The 22,500-nt window shown below is 46.8% G+C and overlaps 2 protein-coding genes across 8 annotated transcripts in view; both read right to left on the bottom strand.

The window, feature by feature from the left end:
• The window catches only part of slc15a2 (solute carrier family 15 member 2), a 28,179-nt gene extending 26,557 nt beyond the window's left edge, over window positions 1-1,622 (bottom strand). Inside the window, exons 1-3 of one of the 7 annotated variants that reach the window (XM_056435679.1) lie at window positions 1,338-1,621; window positions 561-645; window positions 227-314 (exon numbers count right to left, since the gene is read on the bottom strand). In XM_056435679.1, coding sequence (XP_056291654.1) covers window positions 227-233 — 7 coding nt within the window. In that variant the 5' untranslated portion in view covers window positions 234-314; window positions 561-645; window positions 1,338-1,621. Of the gene's footprint in view, window positions 1-226; window positions 315-560; window positions 646-975; window positions 1,266-1,337 lie in introns of those variants that run through there. The other 6 variants (XR_008834246.1, XM_056435666.1, XM_056435687.1 and 3 more) reach the window with 6 other exon arrangements.
• A 1,966-nt stretch (window positions 1,623-3,588) lies between these two features.
• Window positions 3,589-19,492, bottom strand: LOC130207217 (sterol 26-hydroxylase, mitochondrial). The gene is made up of 9 exons (XM_056435720.1): window positions 19,172-19,492; window positions 15,778-15,968; window positions 12,929-13,128; window positions 10,858-11,055; window positions 7,976-8,139; window positions 6,126-6,292; window positions 5,910-5,991; window positions 5,623-5,829; window positions 3,589-5,136 (listed from the first exon to the last, which is right to left on the bottom strand). The coding sequence occupies exons 1-9, from the start codon at window positions 19,412-19,414 to the stop codon at window positions 4,999-5,001; spliced, it is 1,590 nt and encodes a 529-aa protein (XP_056291695.1). The 5' UTR covers window positions 19,415-19,492; the 3' UTR covers window positions 3,589-4,998.
• Between the last annotated feature and the right edge of the window lie 3,008 nt (window positions 19,493-22,500).

Raw genomic sequence — 22,500 nt, forward strand, 5'->3', positions numbered from 1 at the left:
CAGTCAATGAACTGATCATTACATGTTTTAATAACGTGTTCACGCGTCGTAACACTTCCCTGAACTGGTGATGAGTAATAAACTGAATGTCTTTATGGCGGCTTATCGCTGACTGATCGGAAACATCGGAAGAGGAAGCAGAGTAGAAGTCAAGTCCCACTCCGGGAACCAGTTCAACCAGCTGCTCTGAGGCCGGATCCGGTTCTCCAGGGGACAGGAAGCGTACCTTTCATGCCGTAGTACGAGAAGCGCTCGCAGAACTCGTTCACCACGATGAAGCAGATGCTGGTCGGATAGTTGGTCCCACATACTCCCTGAAAGAGGAACTCTGGGTTGTTAAGAAGAGTTCACAAACAACAACAACACACAGGAGGGAGAATGCAGCTTCAACACATGAAGCATAGACTTCTATACAACCAGAGGAGTCGCCCCCTGGTGGTCAGGAGAGAGAATGCAGGTTTAACACATGAAGCATAGACTTCTATACAACCAGAGGAGCCCCCTGGTGGTCAGGAGAGAGAATGCAGCTTTAACACATGAAGCATAGATGTCTATACAACCTGAGGAGTCACCCCCTGGTGGTCAGGAGAGAGAATGCAGCTTCAACACATGAAGCATAGACTTCTATACAACCAGAGGAGCCCCCTGGTGGTCAGGAGAGAATGCAGCTTTAACACATGAAGCATAGACTTCTATACAACCAGAGGAGCCCCCTGGTGGTCAGGAGAGAGAATGCAGCTTCAACACATGAAGCATAGACTTCTATACAACCAGAGGATCCCCCTGGTGGTCAGGAGAGAGAATGCAGCTTTAACACATGAAGCATAGACTTCTATACAACCAGAGGAGCCCCCTGGTGGTCAGGAGAGAGAATGCAGCTTTAACACATGAAGCATAGACTTCTATACAACCAGAGGAGCCCCCTGGTGGTCAGGAGAGAGAATGCAGCTCTCTGTCCACTACAACAGACATTACCGTCTCTTTGTTTACAGTCAGCATCTTCTTCCGTTTACAGCGGAGTAAACACTGAGGAGGGTCATGTGACCTGGACCTCGATGTCTGGTCTAGTGACTCGAGAGAAGTGTGCGTGACCCCTGACCCCTGACCCCTCACACGCAGAACACTAAACTACGTGGCTTGTTGTCTGGAGCCTTTCTACAAGTCCAGCAGCCAATCAGAAGCCGCTCCGCCAGCCTCACTGTTGCGTCATGCATCCTGAGTGAAAGGCTGGGTCACCGAGACCCGGACCAGGACTACAGGACCCTGCCACATGTCCTCGGTGCGCGGCGGCGCGCGCACGTCTCGGTGTACCCACGTGAATAACGCCGCGCGCGTACCTTCGCCATGTCGGTGCGGGGATCCGGAGCTGCCGCCCGGCGCCGGTCCGTCTGCGGGGCGCGCGACTCACCGAGTCCTGACTGACAGATACTGCTCCACCGAGAGGCCTTCAGGGGCTGCAGGAACTTCAGGAGCTTCAGTTGTGGAGGCGTGGAGGTCTGGTACCGGTACCGGTGGAGGCGTGGATCTGAAGCCGTGACCAGCAGCCTCTCTGATGGCACGCGAGAGTCCTTGTGAGGATCTCAGGGAGGGATGGAGATGTCCCTGTGTGTGTGTGTGTGTGTGTGTGTGTGTGTGTGTGTGTGTGTGTGTGTGTGTGTGTGTGTGTGTGTGTGTGTGTGTTAGTGTGCGTGCGTGCGTGCGTGCGCGTGTGTGTGCGGCTTGAGAACTCCCTCCAGAGCCTTTTGGGCGGTTCTTAAAGAGACAGGCGGACAGAGGAAACAGGTATACGAGGAGCATGAAGATTGTTTAACCCTAAATGTGATCAATCATCACAACATCGTTCAGAGTGAATCATCTTTCTATGGATCAGAAACCAATCAAAGAAAACTTCAAAAGAAGTTCAGGAGTTCACTCGCCTTCGTCCAGAGAACTTCTGAAGTTGTTTTGATTGGTTCAGTCAAAGAAAATGAGATTCTCTCAAAACATTAGAGAGAAAAAATGACTAAACAGATAAACAACAAAATCAAAGAGACACAACACTACTACAAAGAGACACTGAACAACTTCAAAGACACTAAACAACTACAAAGAGACACGAAACAACTTCAAAGAGACACTCAACAACTTCAAAGAGACACTAAACGACTACAAAGAGACACTAAACAACCACAGAGACACAGAACAACCACAGAGACACTAAACAACTTCAAAGAGACACTAAACGATGACAAAGAGACACTCAACAACTTCAAAGAGACACTAAACGACTACAAAGAGACACTCAACAACTTCAAAGAGACACTAAACAACCACAAAGAGACACAGAAAAACCACAGAGACACTAAACAACTTCAAAGAGACACTAAACGACTACAAAGAGACACTAAACAACCACAAAGAGACACAACAACTTCAAAGAGACACTCAACAACTACAAAGAGACACTAAACGACTACAAAGAGACACTAAACGACTACAAAGAGACACTCAACAACTTCAAAGACACACTAAACAACTTCAAAGATACACTAAACGACTAAAGAGACACTAAACGACTACAAAGAGACACTCAACAACTACAAAGAGACACTAAACAACTACAAAGAGACACAAAACAACTTCAAAGAGACACTCAACAACTACAAAGAGACACTAAACAACTTCAAAGAGACACTCAACAACCACAGAGACACTAAACAACTTCAAAGAGAACTAAACGACTACAAAGAGACACTAAACAACCACAAAGAGACACTAAACGACGACAAAGAGACACTAAACAACCACAAAGAGACACAGAACAACCACAGACACTAAACAACTTCAAAGAGACACTAAACAACCACAAAGAGACACAACAACTTCAAAGAGACACTAAATGACTACAAAGAGACACTCAACAACTACAAAGAGACACTCAACAACTTCAAAGAGACACTAAACGACTTCAAAGAGACACTAAACGACTAATGAGACACTAAACAACCACAAAGAGACACTCAACAACTTCAAAGAGACACTAAACGACTGCAAAGAGACACAAAACAACTTCAAAGAGACACTCAACAACTACAAAGAGACACTCAACAACTACAAAGAGACACTAAACAACTTCAAAGAGACACTCAACAACTACAAAGATACATTAAACAACTTCAGAGACACTAAACTACTACAAAGAGACACTAAACAACTACAAAGAGACACTAAACTACTACCAAGATTTTAAAAAATACCGGCAAAAAGCAGAAAACTCCAAAACCTTTTAAACAATCGATAAGTAAAATCTGAGGAAGTGAAGAGGAACGTGGTGTAGTTCCCCAACAGTCCACAAGGCGGCAGCATTGTTCTAAATGAACAAACACCTGACACACTTTATATTATTTATTGTGTTATTGTTGCTCTAAGGCAGCAGCAATAAGGCAGCATGGTGGTTATGACGTCACAGATCATCTCCAGATGGTATCATGTTACACGGTTCTGATATAATTACTGTTTTTAAATTAGATTTATTTATTTAATTGTTTAATGCTCTCAAACCGTTAAATAGTTTCCGTTGATGCACTTTAAACAACACAAACACATATGAAAGGCACAAACAGTTTTATTGATAATATCATTCATAATAATTCCATGTGGATGAATTCATTCACATTTTAACATTTCTTTATGGGACAAATCATAAAAAAGAGATGACGACAGGAAGTGAAGATTAAAACCCAAGATTTTATTTTCATGTTGTAAAGAGCAAAAAATGTTTTATATTATTATTGTGTAATTATTATATATATTATTTTATATATATTATTATTATACGAGTCATTCTGCTGTACAAATACAAAACTGGACCAGAAACACACAAATAATAAAGTCTGAAGAATCATAAACCTTCAATCTGAAGGGCCGAGAAGTGTCTGTTATATTTATATATGTTATATTTATGTATATGTTATATGTATATGTTATATTTATATGTTATATTTCGGTATTTTATATGTATATATTATATTTATATGTTATATTTATGTATATGTTATATTTAGGTATTTTATATGTATGTTATATACTGTATATATGTTATATTTATATATATTATATTTATATGTTATATTTATGTTATATCTATGTATATTATATTTATATTTATGTATGTTGTATTTATGTTATATTTTATATGTTTGATTTAAACATATTTGTTTAAAGTTAGAATGAAACTTTCCCACTTGATTTATTACATTTAGACATTTAAGTTGGAATGATATATTTAAATATGCAAATGAGGCGTTGTGTAACGGGAACATTTACTAACTAATAAATAGTGACATGTGATCAATAATCAGTGAAACTGAAGAAACAACTTTATTTATGGACCATTTAATAAAAGATTTGTAAGTTTTTTAAGAGCTTTAAAGATTTTTAAAGGTTTGTTAAGGTTTTTAAGAACTGTAAATGCTTTTTAAGGTGTTTAAAGGTTTTCAAAGTTTTGTTCAAATATTTTTATTGTTTTAAAGTTTTCTGAAAGGTTTTTAAGTTTTTTTTAAAGGGTTTTAAGTGTTTCTAAGTTTTTAAAAGTTTTTTAAAGGTTTTTAAGGTTTTACAGATTTTTAAGAGCTGTACATAAGAAAGTTTATTAAAGTGTTTAAAAGTGTTTTAAAGGTTTTTAAAGGTTTTTAAAGGTTTTGAGCGTTAGACAAATACGTTGTTATCAGTAATAAGAAGCATGAAGAATATGTTCTGTTCTTTTGATTGTTATTGGTTTATTGATTAACTCTTTAAGGATCGACGTGTTCCTGTTGGGACAGCAGTATCATAAAGTAGTTATTATGATTCATGTGTATATAGAACTTATCCTCCAACAACTGAAGCACATCGTTTGTGAAGAATAAATCTGTTGTCGTCTCTTCCCCGACCAGCAAAGAGCTGGTTGAGCCTTCAGGCTGCTGGTGGTCCTGAGGCCCGCTTCAGGGTCCAGAACGCAGCTGTGAGGGTCTGTGAATACTAAACGGCCCTCTGCTGCCTCGCTGGCCGGTCCATGAACTGCAGGTTGATGGGTTTGGCGGGGCAGAGCAGGGTCCTGGTGATGGGCTCCACCCGGGTCCCTGCTGGGTCCGGACCCACCTCGAAGTGCTTCATCAGCTGGGAGGAGAGAAGACGCATGTGGCAGGATCACTTTAACCCCATCTCCATCTCTAACCCCATCTCCATCTCTAACCCCATCTCCATCTCTAACCCCATCTCTATCTCTAACCCCATCTCCATCTCTAACCCCATCTCTAACCCCATCTCCATCTCTAACCCCATCTCTAACCCCATCTCCATCTCTATCTCTAACCCCATCTCCATCTCTAACCCCATCTCCATCTCTATCTCTCACTCCATCTCTCACTCCATCTCTAACGCCATCTCTAACTCCATCTCTATCTCTAACCCCATCTCTAACCCCATCTCCATCTCTAACCCCATCTCCATCTCTATCTCTAACCCCATCTCCATCTCTAACCCCATCTCTATCTCTAACCCCATCTCTAACCCCATCTCCATCTCTAACCCCATCTCTAACCCCATCTCCATCTCTATCTCTATCTCTAACTCCATCTTTATCAGGAGCACGAGGGTCCTCACCCTGGACAGCAGGAGGTACATCTCCAGCTCGGCCACCCGTCTCCCCAGACACGCCCGGACCCCGAAGCCGAACGGCACCGAGCCGAACGGGTGCAGCCGGGCCTTGTCCGGGGCCCCTCGGAGCCAGCGCTGCGGCAGGAAGGCGTGTGCGTCGGGGAAGATGTGCTCGTCGTAGGACACGGCATAGTGGCACAGGTGGAACAGCGTCTGCGGGGTTCAAGCGTACGGCACATGCTTCAGGCCGACGCCCACAGGCAGAGCTGCGGCTGCCGGCGGCGCCCACTCACGTCTTTGGGGAAGAGATGACCTCCGACCACGATCTCGCTGTCAACGGTCACCCGAGCGTTTCCTGGGACCACGGGATACATCCTGGTGACCACAGAGCAGCTTCAGCTAGAGCCCAGCGCCCCCTGCAGCCCTCGGGCTGCCACTACGGGCCGGCTTCACCGAGGCCTTCTCCCACCGTACGCATCATGATACTGCCGCTTCACAAACTGTCTGACCGAAGCGTCTCTCTGACGATGGCCTTCAGGTACGGCATCCGGCCGATGTGCTCGCTGCCCGGCAGCTCGACCCCGGGACAGACGCTCATCACCTCCTGGTACAGCTGCTCCTGGACCTCTGGGTGCTGGGCCAGCTGGTACAGACACCAGGAGACGGTGTTGGAGGTCTGGGCAGAGAAGAGTCTCGGTCACATGAACCGCTTCAGCCTTTCAACGGCGGGACTCCTAATGTGGAGCAATACGGTGTAGCCATCATAGTTACACCTTAAGAGGCCTACAAAGAGACACAAAACAACCACAAAGAGACACAAAACTACCACATAGAGACAATAGACGACTACAAAGAGACAAAACAACCACAAAGAGACACAAAACTACCACAAAGAGACAAAAGACGACTACAAAGAGACACTAGACGACTACAAAGAGACAAAACAACCACAAAGAGACACTAGATGACTACAAAGAGACAAAACAACCACAAAGAGACACACAACTACCACAAAGAGACAAAAGACGACTACAAAGAGACAAAACAACCACAAAGAGACACAAAACTACCACAAAGAGACAAAATACGACTACAAAGAGACACTAGACGACTACAAAGAGACAAAACAACCACAAAGAGACAAAAGACAACTACAAAGAGACAAAAGACGACTACAAAGAGACAAAACAACCACAAAGAGACACAAAACTACCACAAAGAGACAAAAGACGACTACAAAGAGACACTAGACGACTACAAAGAGACAAAACAACCACAAAGAGACACTAGACGACTACAAAGAGACAAAACAACCACAAAGAGACACACAACTACCACAAAGAGACAAAAGACGACTACAAAGAGACAAAACAACCACAAAGAGACACAAAACTACCACAAAGAGACAAAAGACGACTACAAAGAGACACTAGACGACTACAAAGAGACAAAACAACCACAAAGAGACAAAAGACAACTACAAAGAGACAAAAGACGACTACAAAGAGACAAAACAACCACAAAGAGACACAAAACTACCACAAAGAGACAAAAGACGACTACAAAGAGACACTAGACGACTACAAAGAGACAAAACAACCACAAAGAGACACTAGACGACTACAAAGAGACAAAACAACCACAAAGACACAAAACTACCACAAAGAGACAAAGGACGACTACAAAGAGACACTAGACGACTACAAAGAGACAAAACAACCACAAAGAGACACACAACTACCACAAAGAGACACTAGACGACTACAAAGAGACAAAACAACCACAAAGAGACACACAACTACCACAAAGAGACAAAAGACGACTACAAAGAGACAAAACAACCACAAAGAGACACAAAACTACCACAAAGAGACAAAAGACTACAAAGAGACACTAGACGACTACAAAGAGACAAGACGACTACAAAGAGACAAAAGACAACTACAAAGAGACAAAAGACGACTACAAAGAGACAAAACAACCACAAAGAGACACAAAACTACCACAAAGAGACAAAAGACGACTACAAAGAGACACTAGACGACTACAAAGAGACAAAACAACCACAAAGAGACACAACAACTACAAAGAGACACAAAACTACCACAAAGAGACAAAAGACGACTACAAAGAGACACTAGACGACTACAAAGAGACAAAACAACCACAAAGAGACACTAGACGACTACAAAGAGACAAGACCACAAAGAGACACAAAACTACCACAAAGAGACACTAGACGACTACAAAGAGACAAAACAACCACAAAGAGACACAAAACTACCACAAAGAGACAAAAGACGACTACAAAGAGACCTGATACGCTACAAAGACACAACTACAGCACACACACACTCACCGTGTCGACCCCCGCCAGCAGCAGCTCGGTGATGCTGCCCAGGATCTCCGTGACCGTCATCTGGTCGCTGAGCAGCAGGTGCGTCAGGTACGCGCCCTCCACGCTCTGGTCCAGGTGCACCTTCTGCTGGATGTCCTCCATCTTCTGCTGGATCAGCCTGTCAGCTACCAGACACATGAGACATGAGAGACAAGAGAGACACATGAGACAAAGAGAGACGAGAGACAAGAGAGACACATGAGACAAAGAGAGACGAGAGACAAGAGAGACACGAGAGACACATGAGACGAGAGACAAGAGAGACGAGACAAGAGAGACACATGAGACATGAGAGACATGAGACAAGAGACACATGAGACACAGAGAGACGAGACAAGAGAGACACATGAGACAAGAGACACATGAGACAAGAGACACATGAGACAAAGAGAGACGAGAGACAAGAGAGACACATGAGACAAGAGACACATGAGACAAAGAGAGACGAGAGACACATGAGACAAGAGACACATGAGAGACATGAGACAAGAGACACATGAGACACATGAGACAAAGAGAGACGAGACAAGAGAGACACATAAGACAAGAGACACATGAGACAAGAGACACATGAGACAAAGAGAGACACATAAGACAAGAGACACATGAGACAAGAGACACATGAGACAAAGAGAGACACATGAGACATGAGAGACATGAGACAAGAGACACATGAGACACATGAGACACAGAGAGACGAGACAAGAGAGACACATGAGACAAGAGACACATGAGACAAAGAGAGACGAGAGACAAGAGAGACACATGAGACAAGAGACACATGAGACGAGAGACATGAGACAAGAGACACATGAGACAAGAGACAAGAGAGACACATGAGACAAGAGACACATGAGACAAAGAGAGACGAGACAAGAGAGACACATGAGACACATGAGACAAAGAGAGACGAGAGACAAGAGAGACACATGAGACAAAGAGAGACGAGAGACAAGAGAGACACATGAGACAAGAGACACATGAGACAAAGAGAGACAAGAGAGACACATGAGACAAGAGACACATGAGACAAAGAGAGACGAGAGACAAGAGAGACACATGAGACACATGAGACAAAGAGAGACGAGAGACAAGAGAGACACATGAGACAAAGAGAGACACGAGAGACACGAGAGACACATGAGACAAGACACATGAGACAAGAGAGACACAAGACGAGAGACAGGAGACACATGAGACAAGAGACACATGAGACATGAGACAAGAGAGACATGAGACAAGAGAGACACAAGACAAGAGAGACAAGAGACACATGAGACGAGAGACACATGAGACAAGAGACACAGGAGACACATGAGACAAGAGAGACAAGAGACAAGAGAGACACATGAGACAAGAGACACATGAGACAAGAGAGACAAGAGAGACATGAGACAAGAGAGACATGATACAAGAGACACATGAGACAAGAGACACATGAGACAAGAGAGACAAGAGAGACATGAGACAAGAGAGACAAGAGACACATGAGACAAGAGAGACACATGAGACAAGAGACACAGGAGACACATGAGACAAGAGACACAGGAGACACATGAGACAAGAGACACAAGAGACACATGAGACAAGAGACACAAGAGACACATGAGACAAGAGACACATGAGACACAGGAGACATGAGACACATGAGACATGAGACACAGGAGACACATGAGACAAGAGAGACACAAGACAAGAGAGACAAGAGACACATGAGACAAGAGACACAGGAGACACATGAGACGAGAGACATGAGAGACATGAGACAAGAGAGACATGAGAGAAGAGACACAGGAGACACATGAGACAAGAGAGACACAAGACAAGAGAGACATGAGACAAAAGAGACACATGAGACAAGAGACACATGAGACACATGAGACAAGAGAGACAAGAGAGACACGAGACACATGAGACAAGAGAGACATGAGACAAGAGACACATGAGAGAAGAGAGACAAGAGAGACATGAGACAAGAGAGACATGAGACAAGAGAGACATGAGACAAGAGACACATGAGACAAGAGAGACATGAGACAAGAGACACATGAGACAAGAGACATGAGACAAGAGACACATGAGACAAGAGACACATGAGACAAGAGAGACAAGAGACACATGAGACAAGAGACACATGAGACAAGAGACACATGAGACAAGAGACACATGAGACAAGAGACACATGAGACAAGAGACACATGAGACAAGAGAGACATGAGACAAGAGACAAGAGACAAGAGACACATGAGACAAGAGACACAAGAGACACATGAGACAAGAGAGACATGAGACAAGAGACACATGAGACAAGAGACACATGAGACAAGAGAGACAAGAGACACATGAGACAAGAGAGACACATGAGACAAGAGAGACAAGAGACAAGAGACACATGAGACAAGAGAGACAAGAGACACATGAGACAAGAGAGACAAGAGACACATGAGACAAGAGACACATGAGACAAAGACATGAGACATGAGACACAAGAGAGACAATCCACCACTAGATGGCGATCTAAATCACGTTCTGAGAGGCGTCTGAGCGTTGGGGAGTCATGTGACCTTGAAAATGGTGCGTCTACATCATGGGATGTGTGTGTGTGTGTGTGTGTGTGTGTGTGTGTGATCATTCTTTTGCACTTTGTTCTGGTGTTTCATGTGAAGCACTTTGAATCAGAGACGTGTCGCATTAATAATCTTCCCCTGAAACGATGCTCGAGGCGTGACGCTCTCGGAGCTTCACCCTCGTCTTCATCGCTCCTCTGAGCTTCACCCTCGTCTTCATCGCTCCTCTGAGCTTCACCCTCGTCTTCATCGCTCCTCCAGCCCAGCGCCGCTCACCGACTTTGAAGAGATAATCCCAGGCCGCCACGAACTGCTTCCAGATGGGCAGGTAGGGCCAGAGGGACTTGGGGAAGAGGACGATGACGGGGGACAGCCGGAACATGTCCCCCACGGAGGCGATGAACCTCTGGGTCTCCTCCGGAACCGCCTGCTCCAAGCAGCCCATACGGGTCTCAAACAGAACCGAGCTGATGCCTGCAGCCAGAGGGACAGGAGGGTCACTGGAGACACTGAGGACACAGAAGACTGAGGACACTGAGGGCACAGAGGACACAGAGAAGACTGAGGACACTGAGAGGACACTGAGAACTCTGAGGACACTGTGAGGACGCTGTGAGGACGCTGTGAGGACACTGAGGACACTGAGAGGACACTGAGAACTCTGAGGACACTGAGGACGCTGTGAGGACACTGAGGACACTGAGAACTCTGAGGACACTGTGAGGACACTGAGGACACTGAGAGAAGACTGAGGACACTGAGAGGACACTGAGAACTCTGAGGACACTGAGGACACTGAGAGAAGACTGAGGACACTGAGAGGACACTGAGAACTCTGAGGACACTGTGAGGACGCTGTGAGGACGCTGTGAGGACACTGAGGACACTGAGAACTCTGAGGACACTGAGGACGCTGTGAGGACACTGAGGACACTGAGAGGACACTGAGAACTCTGTGGACACTGTGAGGACACTGAGGACTCTGTGAGGACACTGAGGAAACAGAGAGGACACTGAGGACTCTGTGAGGACACTGAGGAAACAGAGAGGACACTGAGGACTCTGTGAGGACACTGAGGAAACAGAGAGGACACTGAGGACTCTGTGAGGACACTGAGGACTCTGTGGACACTGAGAACTCTGAGGACACTGTGAGGACGCTGTGAGGACACTGAGAGGACACTGAGGACACTGAGAGGACACTGAAGACACAGAGAGGACACTGAGGACTCTGTGAGGACACTGAGAGGACACTGAGGACTCTGTGAGGACACTGAGGACACAGAGAGGACACTGAGGACTCTGTGAGGACACTGAGAGGACACTGAGAGGACACTGAGAGGACACTGAAGACACAGAGAGGACACTGAGGACTCTGTGAGGACACTGAGAGGACACTGAGGACTCTGTGAGGACACTGAGGAAACAGAGAGGACACTGAGGACTCTGTGAGGACACTGAGGACACAGAGAGGACACTGAGAGGACACTGAGGACTCTGAGGACACAAGGATGCCGATCGGATACTAACGGGACGACCTGTTCCCGAGGCGAGGGGTCAGTAGAGCAAACGCTGGACCCCCCTGAGACCACGAGCAGCCGGTCACAGGTCCCAGAGTCCTTTTTGGACGATACGGGTTCAAAGTTCACCGTGGGCAAACAGGCCGGTCGCTAATGAATAAAAACCTTTTTAAGGGACTTGAAAGGGAATTGGTAACCAATGTGCCGTGTGGTGACGTGAGAGCCCTGCTCAGCTGAGTCCACCAGGAGTCCAGAGGGAGACCGGATCCCTTTCTCTACAGAGAGACATGACGGACTCATGAGAAACAGATGGACTCATTTTTGGGGGTTAAGTTCAAAGCCCAGTGAAGAGCCAGGTCCTCAGCCGTGACCTGAGCCATGACCTTAACACGAGGTGAGGGAGATGATCAGAGGCTCTGATGGGAGAACGGTGGATCGTCTGATAACAGAGACCCAGATGTCCCGCCGCTGGACCATGGGACCTAAAGGAAGCTCCTGCAGAGAGACATGGGAACATGGTTCCTGAGTTCCTGGAGGCTCCTGTAGAAGACATGGGCTTCTCTTCAGGATGAATACATGACTCAGATGACTGGGACGTAAACAGCTGACATGTGAAAGCTCTGAGACGAGGATCAAAGTTCACATCCTGGACCTTCTAATCAGCCATCAAAGACTCAGCACTCAGGGGTCCTGAAGAGAACTCTGAATCCACATTTACAAACGACAACATGACGGCCTCACACGAACACTGAATGCACCTCGACCCTCAGAGTCAAGACGTTCAAGACGTTCACAACACCGATTTAGTTTTTATCTTCTCTGCTGACCTTCAAAGGCGAACTTGTAGAGTTCTTCCGTCAGGTCGTGGACCATCAGTCCGCCGCCGGTGGTTTCCCTCAGCCAGCTCAGTCTGCGGATGAAGTCGCCCACCACCTCGTTGATGGTGTTGACGTAGGACGAGACGTGTTTGGGCTTCAACATCCGAGGATTCAGGACGCTGCGGATCTGCTGCCAGTCGGCCCCCATCCTACAAACACCACCCAGAGGAGACGGTTAGTGACGGAGGCCACCGCTTTGGTTACTCGCATTCAAAAGACTCAACCGGAACACCTGGTCTTAAGGATGGTGACCTCCAGAAGTACTGCTCCTCTAGGATCTGAGCTTCTAGAGGCCGAGCAGTGAGAGTCTGAGCACACTCTCCGGCCCCCTTTGGAAGATGGGACCCACCACCCCGGTCTGCCAGTCCATGGGCCCTGTTCCTGACCCCCATGTGACCCTCTGGTTCTCCAGGGAGAACTCCAACCCAGCAGCGCTCAGCCGGGGCTAGTGAGGACCCCCCTCCCCCCGGCCTCTCTCACCTGGGACACTCCAGAAAGAACAGAGTCCAACCGTCTCCAGGAGTTTGGTTCCAGAGCCAGAGCTGTGTGTGGAGGTGAGCCCAACTCTATCTAGCTGGTACCGCTCCACCAGCTCCACCTCCTCCACCAGCTCTGGCTCTTTCCCCGCTAGCATCTAGAGCTCGTCTCTGCTGCCGGGGATCGGCTCGCCCATGCCCCCTGCCCGGCCTACATAGCACCCGACCCCGATGCTTGTCCCTGTGGGTGGTGGGTCTACAGGGTGGTGGGTCTACAGCAGTGGTCCCCAAACTACGGCCCGCGGGCCGGATTCGGCCCGCCTCCACATTTGGACCGGCCCCCTGAACAATACCAGAGACGCGTTCCGATTTATTATTTTTTTCACCCGCTGCCGTTGAGATTGCAGTGAGACGCGGAGAAAATGTGAAGTGGTGCTCTTCACAATAAAACATCTTTGATGGGCGTGTCGCGTCTCGGCCAATCAGCGTTCAGATGTCCACAACGTTTGGGAAGTTAGGTTAGCTTGAATGTTAGTCCGCTACATCTGCTGCTGTCACGCTGCACGGTGTAGCGATGCTAACAAAGTACCGTACGTTAAAAACGATGTGATTTAGCATATGTTTAGTATCGATACTTCATTAAAAGAGCGATCAGAGCGCTCCGCTCCGTTAAATGTAGTCTGCACGTGCAGCGCTCATAGCGAGTGGCGCGCGCATCGCTCAGCACACTGACCTCTCACTAGCACCCCCCCCCCCCCCCCCTGGCTGGCCCTCCAGCAGACAAGGGAAACGTTATGTGGCCCTCTCAGGAAAAAGTGTGGGGACCCCAGGGTGGTGGATCCACAGGGTGGTGGGTCCACAGGGTGATGGGTCTACAGGGTGATGGGTCTACAGGGTGGTGGGTCTACAGGGTGATGGGTCCACAGGGTGGTGGGTCTACAGGGTGGTGGGTCTACAGGGTGATGGGTCCACAGGGTAGTGGGTCTACAGGGTGATGGGTCCACAGGGTGGTGGGTCTACAGGGTGGTGGGTCCACAAGGTGGTGGGTCTACAGGGTGGTAGGTCTACAGGGTGATGGGTCCACAGGGTGATGGGTCCACAGGGTGGTGGGTCCACAGGGTGATGGGTCCACAGGGTGATGGGTCCACAGGGTGATGGGTCCACAGGGTGATGGGTCTACAGGGTGATGGGTCTACAGGGTGATGGGTCTACAGGGTGGTGGGTCTACAGGGTGATGGGTCCACAGGGTGATGGGTCCACAGGGTGGTGGGTCTACAGGGTGATGGGTCCACAGGGTGATGGGTCTACAGGGTGATGGGTCCACAGGGTGATGGGTCTACAGGGTGGTGGGTCCACAGGGTGATGGGTCTACAGGGTGATGGGTCTACAGGGTGGTGGGTCTACAGGGTAGTGGGTCTACAGGGTGATGGGTCCACAGGGTGATGGGTCCACAGGGTGGTGGGTCTACAGGGTGATGGGTCCACAGGGTGGTGGGTCCACAGGGTGGTGGGTCTACAGGGTGGTGGGTCTACAGGGTGGTGGGTCTACAGGGTGGTGGGTCTACAGGGTGGTGGGTCCACAGGGTGGTGGGTCTACAGGGTGGTGGGTCCACAGGGTGGTGGGTCCACAGGGTGGTGGGTCTACAGGGTGGTGGGTCCACAGGGTGATGGGTCCACAGGGTGATGGTCCACAGGGTGGTGGGTCTACAGGGTGGTGGGTCCACAGGGTGGTGGGTCTACAGGGTGGTGGGTCCACAGGGTGATGGGTCTACAGGGTGGTGGGTCCACAGGGTGGCTGCTCTATGTTGTTTCTTCAGGCTGAGCCCGACTGGGCCCCATAGGCGAAGGCCCGGCCACCAGACGCTCGCCTCCTGGGTCTGGTGCCCCGGTTCCCCTGGTCCGGGCGAGGTAGCTGAAGACCGTGGGCTGCTATCCATCAGGTTTTCTTTTAACCCCTTTTAGTCTGGAGTCTCACCCGAGACCTGTTGGGAGACCAGGGGCCGATGACCCGGGCCACATAGCTCCCAGGATCCTCCACCACCTTACGGAGGCGGTTCTGGCACCTAGTCAGGATCAGGAGGCCCCCTGGGTGCCCGCTGGTAGGAACCTGTGGAAGACCATGAACAGGGAAGTCTGGGTCGGCCTGGTGCCGCCGCGACCTGATCCCGGATGGACAGAGGACGTGTTAGGTCTAAAAGAAGATGGTCAGATACTTGGTACCTGAGTCCTCATCAGACCTTCATCTGATATCTGTTTCTCTGGATCATTGTTAGAAGACCTAGATGTGAAGGTGGAGGTTGTAGGGGGGGGGGGGGTCACTCACGCTGTCAGGGGTCCGTGGGCCTGGTTCCTGAGCTCTCTGTAGCCCCTCCAGTGGGGCATGTCGGTCCGGACGGGGAATCTCCCCTCCTGCCTCAGAACCTGCTCGATGAAGTCGGCGCTGGCCACGTTCACCACGACCAGAGGGCCGTACGTTGACTTCCACAGAGGGCCGTAGAGCCGGCTGTGCTCCACCTGTCAACAGGTCAACACGTCAGGTCAGAGGAGGGCCAATCACAGAGGGCCAATCACAGAGAGCCAATCACAAAGGGCTAATCACAGTTCTACAGCAGTCTTCCATTTAATGGTAAATCACGTTTTTATGGGTTGTGTAGCATTTTATTAATTATATATTGTTTAAATACACACATTTTATTATACATATATATATATATTAACAGTAATCTGGGTGAACCAATCCTTTATTTATTTATATATATATATTTAACAGTAATCTGGGTGAATTGATCCTTTATTTATTTATTTAAAATATATATATTTATTAACAGTAATATGGGTGAACCTATCCTCTATTTATTTATATGTATATATATATATTAACAATTAATCTGGGTGAACCGATCCTCTATTTATTTAATTATTTATGTATATATATATATATATATTTAACAGTAATCTGGGTGAAGTGATCCTTTATTTATTTATTTAAAATATATATATTTATTAACAGTAATATGGATGAACCGATCCTTTATATATAATCCTTTATATATATATATATAACAGGATATTATTTATTAACAGTAATCTGGGTGAACCGATCCTTTATTTATTTATATATATTTATTAACAGTAATCTGAGTAAACCGAGCCTTTATTTATTTATTTTTATTTATTAACAGTAATCTGGGTGAACCGATCCTTTATATATAATCCTTTATATATATATATATATTATAATAATAATAATCATTTATTTTATATCGCGCTTCTCAAGGAACCCGAAGTCGCTTTACAGAGTCCAGAGTCCAGTAGTCACACACACACACAGTCATACCGGTGGTGGTGGAGCTACATCAGTAGCCACAGCTGCCCTGGGGCAGACTGACGGAAGCGTGGCAGCCAATCAGCGCCTACGGCCCCTCCACCAATCAGCGCCTACGGCCCCTCCGACCACCACCAACATACATTCACATCCATACGAGCCGGGGTGAGGCTGCGGGGCATGTCTTTATGATGGTGGGGGAAACCGGAGGACCCGGAGTAAACCCACACAGGCACGAGGAGAACATGAGGAGAACATGAGGAGAACAAGAGGAGAACACGAGGAGAACACGAGGAGAACATGCAAACTCCACACAGAAAGGAACTGGAACGACCGGGATATATCTATATATTAGGGCTGTGAAACGATTACAATTTTTAATCGGGTTAATCACAGGTTTTTGTGGATTAATCATGATTAATCACATATTACCGATATTCTCGGTATATTTTGTGAGAACATAGAGATTTATGACAAAAGACGGATATATACATTTATACATTCTTCTATACAATGGTGCTGCAACTCAGCAGTTATTTAGCAGTTTTCTTCCATATGGAACATTAATACATCTTCATCCTAAACAGAATGTTTAACCCTCCTGTTACCTTTCGGGTCCATTTGACCCCATTCAATGTTTAATGTCGGTGTTCTTTGGGGTCAATTTGACCCCAGGCTGTTTTTCACTGTGTCAAACATATAAGAAATATCAACTTTTTTATTTATTTAAAGGGTTATTTAGGTAGTCAACAAACAAACATAAAGTACCTCACACTTAAACTTGGGAAGCAATATTAATTCTAATAATTTTCTGGAGGTTTTAATTGCTGGGGTCAAATTGACCCCGAGGGTAAAATATGTTAGTAAATGTAAAGGTAACAGGAGGGTTAAACAGAACATGTTTCTCTTGTTTGTCAACCATTAACTCCACCATGATACAATCTAAAGGCCTCTAGTCTTCCTCTAGCAGCTGCTGAGGCAAACTGACTGTGTGGGTTTTCTTCATGAACTGGGCCGTGATGAAAGGGACGGCGGGAACACCGCTGCAAAGCTGAAACCTCACCGGCCCGGACAGGTGGACAGATTGACAAGTGACTTTTGCTCGGTCCCGATGCGCGCGCACGGAGCTCTGTGGCGCGCGAGACGGAGATCGATAAGTGTTAACGCAACGCGAAGAGACAGAAATGACATGCTGCTGTGGAGATACGATCAACAACAGACGTTTAGTTTAATAAAAGAACAAAGACGTGCTCTAGAGAACATGTCAGGGGCGGGCCAATCTCTTTAATGTCATGCGATCTACCGACACTACGCCGCGATCGACTGGCAGGTCGCGATCGACGTGTTGAGACCCTGATCTACAGGAAGTAAAAGTCGTAACAAGGTTTCCGGAGGTGAACCTGCGGAAGGATCATTACCGATGAACAGACCGTCTGCATGAGAGCGGACAGAGTTCAGATTGAAGTGGTGGATTGGAAGCTCATTTTGCAAGTGACTTTTTTTTTCGTCCCGACGACCAACAACGGGGGACGTTTTAGGATGCACTGAGTACCTCTCTCCTCTTTTTTCTCTCCTTAGGGATGAATTTTCATCTCTCAATCACACGTTACTAACTCTGCTTTCTCCCCGGAGTCCTTGTGACTTCACGTCTCATGGGGTCATCGGACCCTATGAGACGGCATAGATCCTATCTGCTGATGGATCATCGAGGTCTGGGTCGTGGAATTCCTGCTCCTGACTACGCCACTGTCCTGTTGAGACTCCGCCCACTGTTGAGACTCCGCCCACTCCTCCTCCCCACCGCCATCTGCCTGATGGATCGTGGAGGTCTCCATCGTGGAATATGCCTACTATGAACTATTCATCCACTCTGTCACATTCATTGAATGTATTTAAACTCTAAATCTGTCCTTCTGGTCACATGACATCTATTGTTCTGTCCATCCTGGAGAGGGATCCTCCTCTGTTCTCTCCTGAAGGTTTCTTCCCTTTTTTTCCCCCTGAAGGGTTATTTGGGAGTTTTTCCTGGTCCGATGTGAGGTTTTGGGGCAGGGATGTCTATGTGTACAGATTGTAAAGCACTCCGAGACAAATTTGTAATTTGTGAAATTGGGCTATACAAATAAACTGAATTGAACAACAGACGGATTGGAAGCTCATTCTGCGCATGCATTAAATGCGTTAAAAAAATAAAATAATTAAACCTGTAATTGAATTAACGCGTTATTTTTCACAGCACTAATATATATATATATATATTTATTAAAAGTAATCTGGATGAACCGATCCTTTATATATTTATTTGTTAACTGTAATCTGGCAGAGAGTCGATGCTAAGTGGGTGAGAGGTAAATGTAGGTCAGATGAAACACAGCCCACATTCATCACTCACTTGTAGCTGCTGCGTAGTCTTCATGTAGCCCTTCACAAACAGCCAGTTCAGGGTGGTCAGGAGACTCGGACCTCCCAGCTGGTCCATTGTTTTCAGCTTGCTGCTGGCCGCCATCACGGTGGAGCTGCTGGTGGTGGTGGTGGATGCCTGCTGGTCTCCATGAAGGCCAGGACTCAGTCTCTGGATCCCTTCACGCTGCTGCTGAGTCACTCTGAGGGCGACGCTGCCCGTCCGCCTGAGCATGTTGGTAGAACACAGGCCGGTGCTCTGAGGGGTCGGGTCCACACAGGAAGGAAGGCCGGTCCTGGTCTGTCTGAGTCAGGATGGTAATAATAGAAAAGGGGACTGGCTCCAGCAGAGCCTCTGAGACCAGCTGGACTTTGATTGGCTGCTGAGTCATAAACTCCCCTGATGGTTACCAACTGATCGCTGATAACATCAAGAAACATAGACAAAGAGATACTGATAATAACTGAGGATATGTACATCCGGATCAATACAAGATCAATCAAGATGAGAACTACAGGATCAATAAAGACAATAACTACATGATCAATAAAGACAATAACTAAAGGATCAATAAAGACAATAACTACAGGATCAATAAAGGATCAATAAAGACAATAACTACATGATCAATAAAGGATCAATAAAGACAATAACTAAAGGATCAATAAAGACAATAACTACAGGATCAATAAAGACAATAACTAAAGGATCAATAAAGACAATAACTACAGGATCAATAAAGACAATAACTACAGGATCAATAAAGAAAATAACTAAAGGATCAATAAAGACAATAACTACAGGATCAATAAAGACAATAACTACAGGATCAATAAAGACAATAACTACAGGATCAATAAAGAAAATAACTAAAGGATCAATAACTAAAGGATCAATAAAGAATCAATAACTACAGGATCAATAACTAACTATAAATAATCGACCTCTTTATGACAACGTGACACAACATATAATTAATTAAAATGTAATTAAGACACTAGTGTAGAGGAGGTGTAGACACTAGTGTAGAGGAGGTGTAGACACTAGTGAAGAGGAGGTGTAGACACTAGTGTAGAGGAGGTGTAGACACTAGTGTAGAGGAGGTGTAGACACTAGTGTAGAGGAGGTGTAGACACTAGTGAAGAGGAGGTGTAGACACTAGAGTAGAGGAGGTGTAGACACTAGAGTAGAGGAGGTGTAGACACTAGTGTAGAGGAGGTGTAGACACTAGAGTAGAGGAGGTGTAGACACTAGTGTAGAGGAGGTGTAGACACTAGTGAAGAGGAGGTGTGTGCATTTTCTACCTGTGAGGCGAGACTACTGACTACTTGGATCCTGCTAAGTATCTTCTTTAAACTAGTTTTATCTGCTAAAGTTACTGTTGTATTTGTTGTTTAAAGCTGCTGGATTGTTAGTCTGTCCTGTTTTAAGGAGTTGTTTTGGTAGAGAGGTGTGTCCTGTGTTCCGAGACCTGAATCTTCACTGATTGGACGAGCGATCGTCACCTGGTTTCTATTGAGTGTCATTTGAATACCAAAAGCCAAGGGGCGGTGTCAACTCAGCTGGAGGTAATTGGCACTCACTTGGGCTCATAACCGGTGGGGTTTTTCGGCCAGCTAGCGTTAGCGTGACTCATCATCGGACGAAGACTCGGAGGACAAAGACATAGGAGTCTTCCGTTGGAGTCAAGACTCGGAGGACAAAGACATAGGAGTCTTCCGTTGGAGTCAAGACTGAGGACAAAGACATAGGAGTCTTCCGTTGGAGTCAAGACTGAGGACAAAGACATAGGAGTCTTCCGTTGGAGTCAAGACTGGAGGACAAAGACATAGGAGTCTTCCGTTGGAGTCAAGACTGGAGGACAAAGACATAGGAGTCTTCCGTTGGAGTCAAGACTGGAGGACAAAGACATAGGAGTCTTCCGTGAGTCAAGACTGAGGACAAAGACATAGGAGTCTTCCGCTGGAGTCAAGACTGGGAGGACAAAGACAGGAGTCTTCCGTTGGAGTCAAGACTGAGGACAAAGACATAGGAGTCTTCCGTTGGAGTCAAGACTGGAGGACAAAGACATAGGAGTCTTCCGTTGGAGTCAAGACTCGGAGGACAAAGACATAGGAGTCTTCCGTTGAGTCAAGACTGGAGGACAAAGACATAGGAGTCTTCCGTTGGAGTCTTCGGGGTGGCTGAGTATTTCCCATTTTTTGAATATGTGTGTATTTTCCCATACCTGTGCGTATCTCTACTGTAGTTACTATAGGACCTGCTCATTCATGTACCGGAACCCCTCCTCTGTTATCCTTCCTACCCGTTCTACTCACACCCAGCACCTGGTCACAGGAGGCCTCTGGAACGGTCAGTCAGCCAACCGCAAGGCTGACTTCATCTCTGGCTTTGCCTTGGAGCAGTCGCTTGACTTCCTGGCTCTCACTGAGACCTGGATCACAGCAGACAACACGTCTACCCCGGCTCTCTCCTCTGCCTCTCCTTAGCCACACACCCAGACCCTCGCGGAGTCATGTGACTCTTACCCACTGTTTTCCCTTTCCCCCCCTCATCCTCCTCCCACTAGTTTTGGGGGCAAACCCCCGGTTCAATTCAAAAGTTTTTCTACCTCCCCTGTCTCTTATTTCTTGACACACCTTTTCTCTTTTCTCCTCTGAACGACCCCACCTTCTGACTTTCACCGAGGAAGCATGTGACTCTCTTCTTCTGCTCCTTTCCTTCCTCTCCCCTCAAATAAAGCCCACCACCTTTACTAAAATTTTTAAAAAATCCTCTCTTCCCTGTCATCTCTATTCTTGCCTTTTAAACTTTACCTCTCCGTCCTGGTTGCAAACCCCCACTAGACCACCCTGGGAAAGACCTTCCCCTTTTGGCTGCCTATCCTCTCCCTCCTCTCTTCTCACCCCCAACTCGCCCGACCCCTTTTCTTCCCCTTTTTTCCCCTTTGCCTTTGCCCCGGGCCCTCTCCCTTGGTTTTCACTCCCTTTTTAAGAACCCCCCGCCCAAAAAATAAAAATTGGGGCCCCTTCATCCCCTTTTCCCCTTTTCCCATCCTTCGCCGTGCTCCTGACCAAAATTTACCCTTTCCCCCCCCTTTTTCATTTTTTCCAAACCCCCTTTACCCCCTTCCCCTTCCTTCCCCCTTTTCCCACCCTTTGGGGTTTTAAACAAAAAACAATTTTACAAATCCCCTTCTTCCCTCCCAAACTTTTCACCCTCTTCCTTTTTTCCCTTTCTCCCAACAGTTTTACTTTGACCCCCCACCAACCCCCGGTTACCCCCCCCTCCCACTCCGGCTTTTCTCCCGACCTTCACCT

This window comes from Pseudoliparis swirei, chromosome 2, assembly GCF_029220125.1.
Source record: "Pseudoliparis swirei isolate HS2019 ecotype Mariana Trench chromosome 2, NWPU_hadal_v1, whole genome shotgun sequence".
Taxonomy (NCBI): domain Eukaryota; kingdom Metazoa; phylum Chordata; class Actinopteri; order Perciformes; family Liparidae; genus Pseudoliparis; species Pseudoliparis swirei.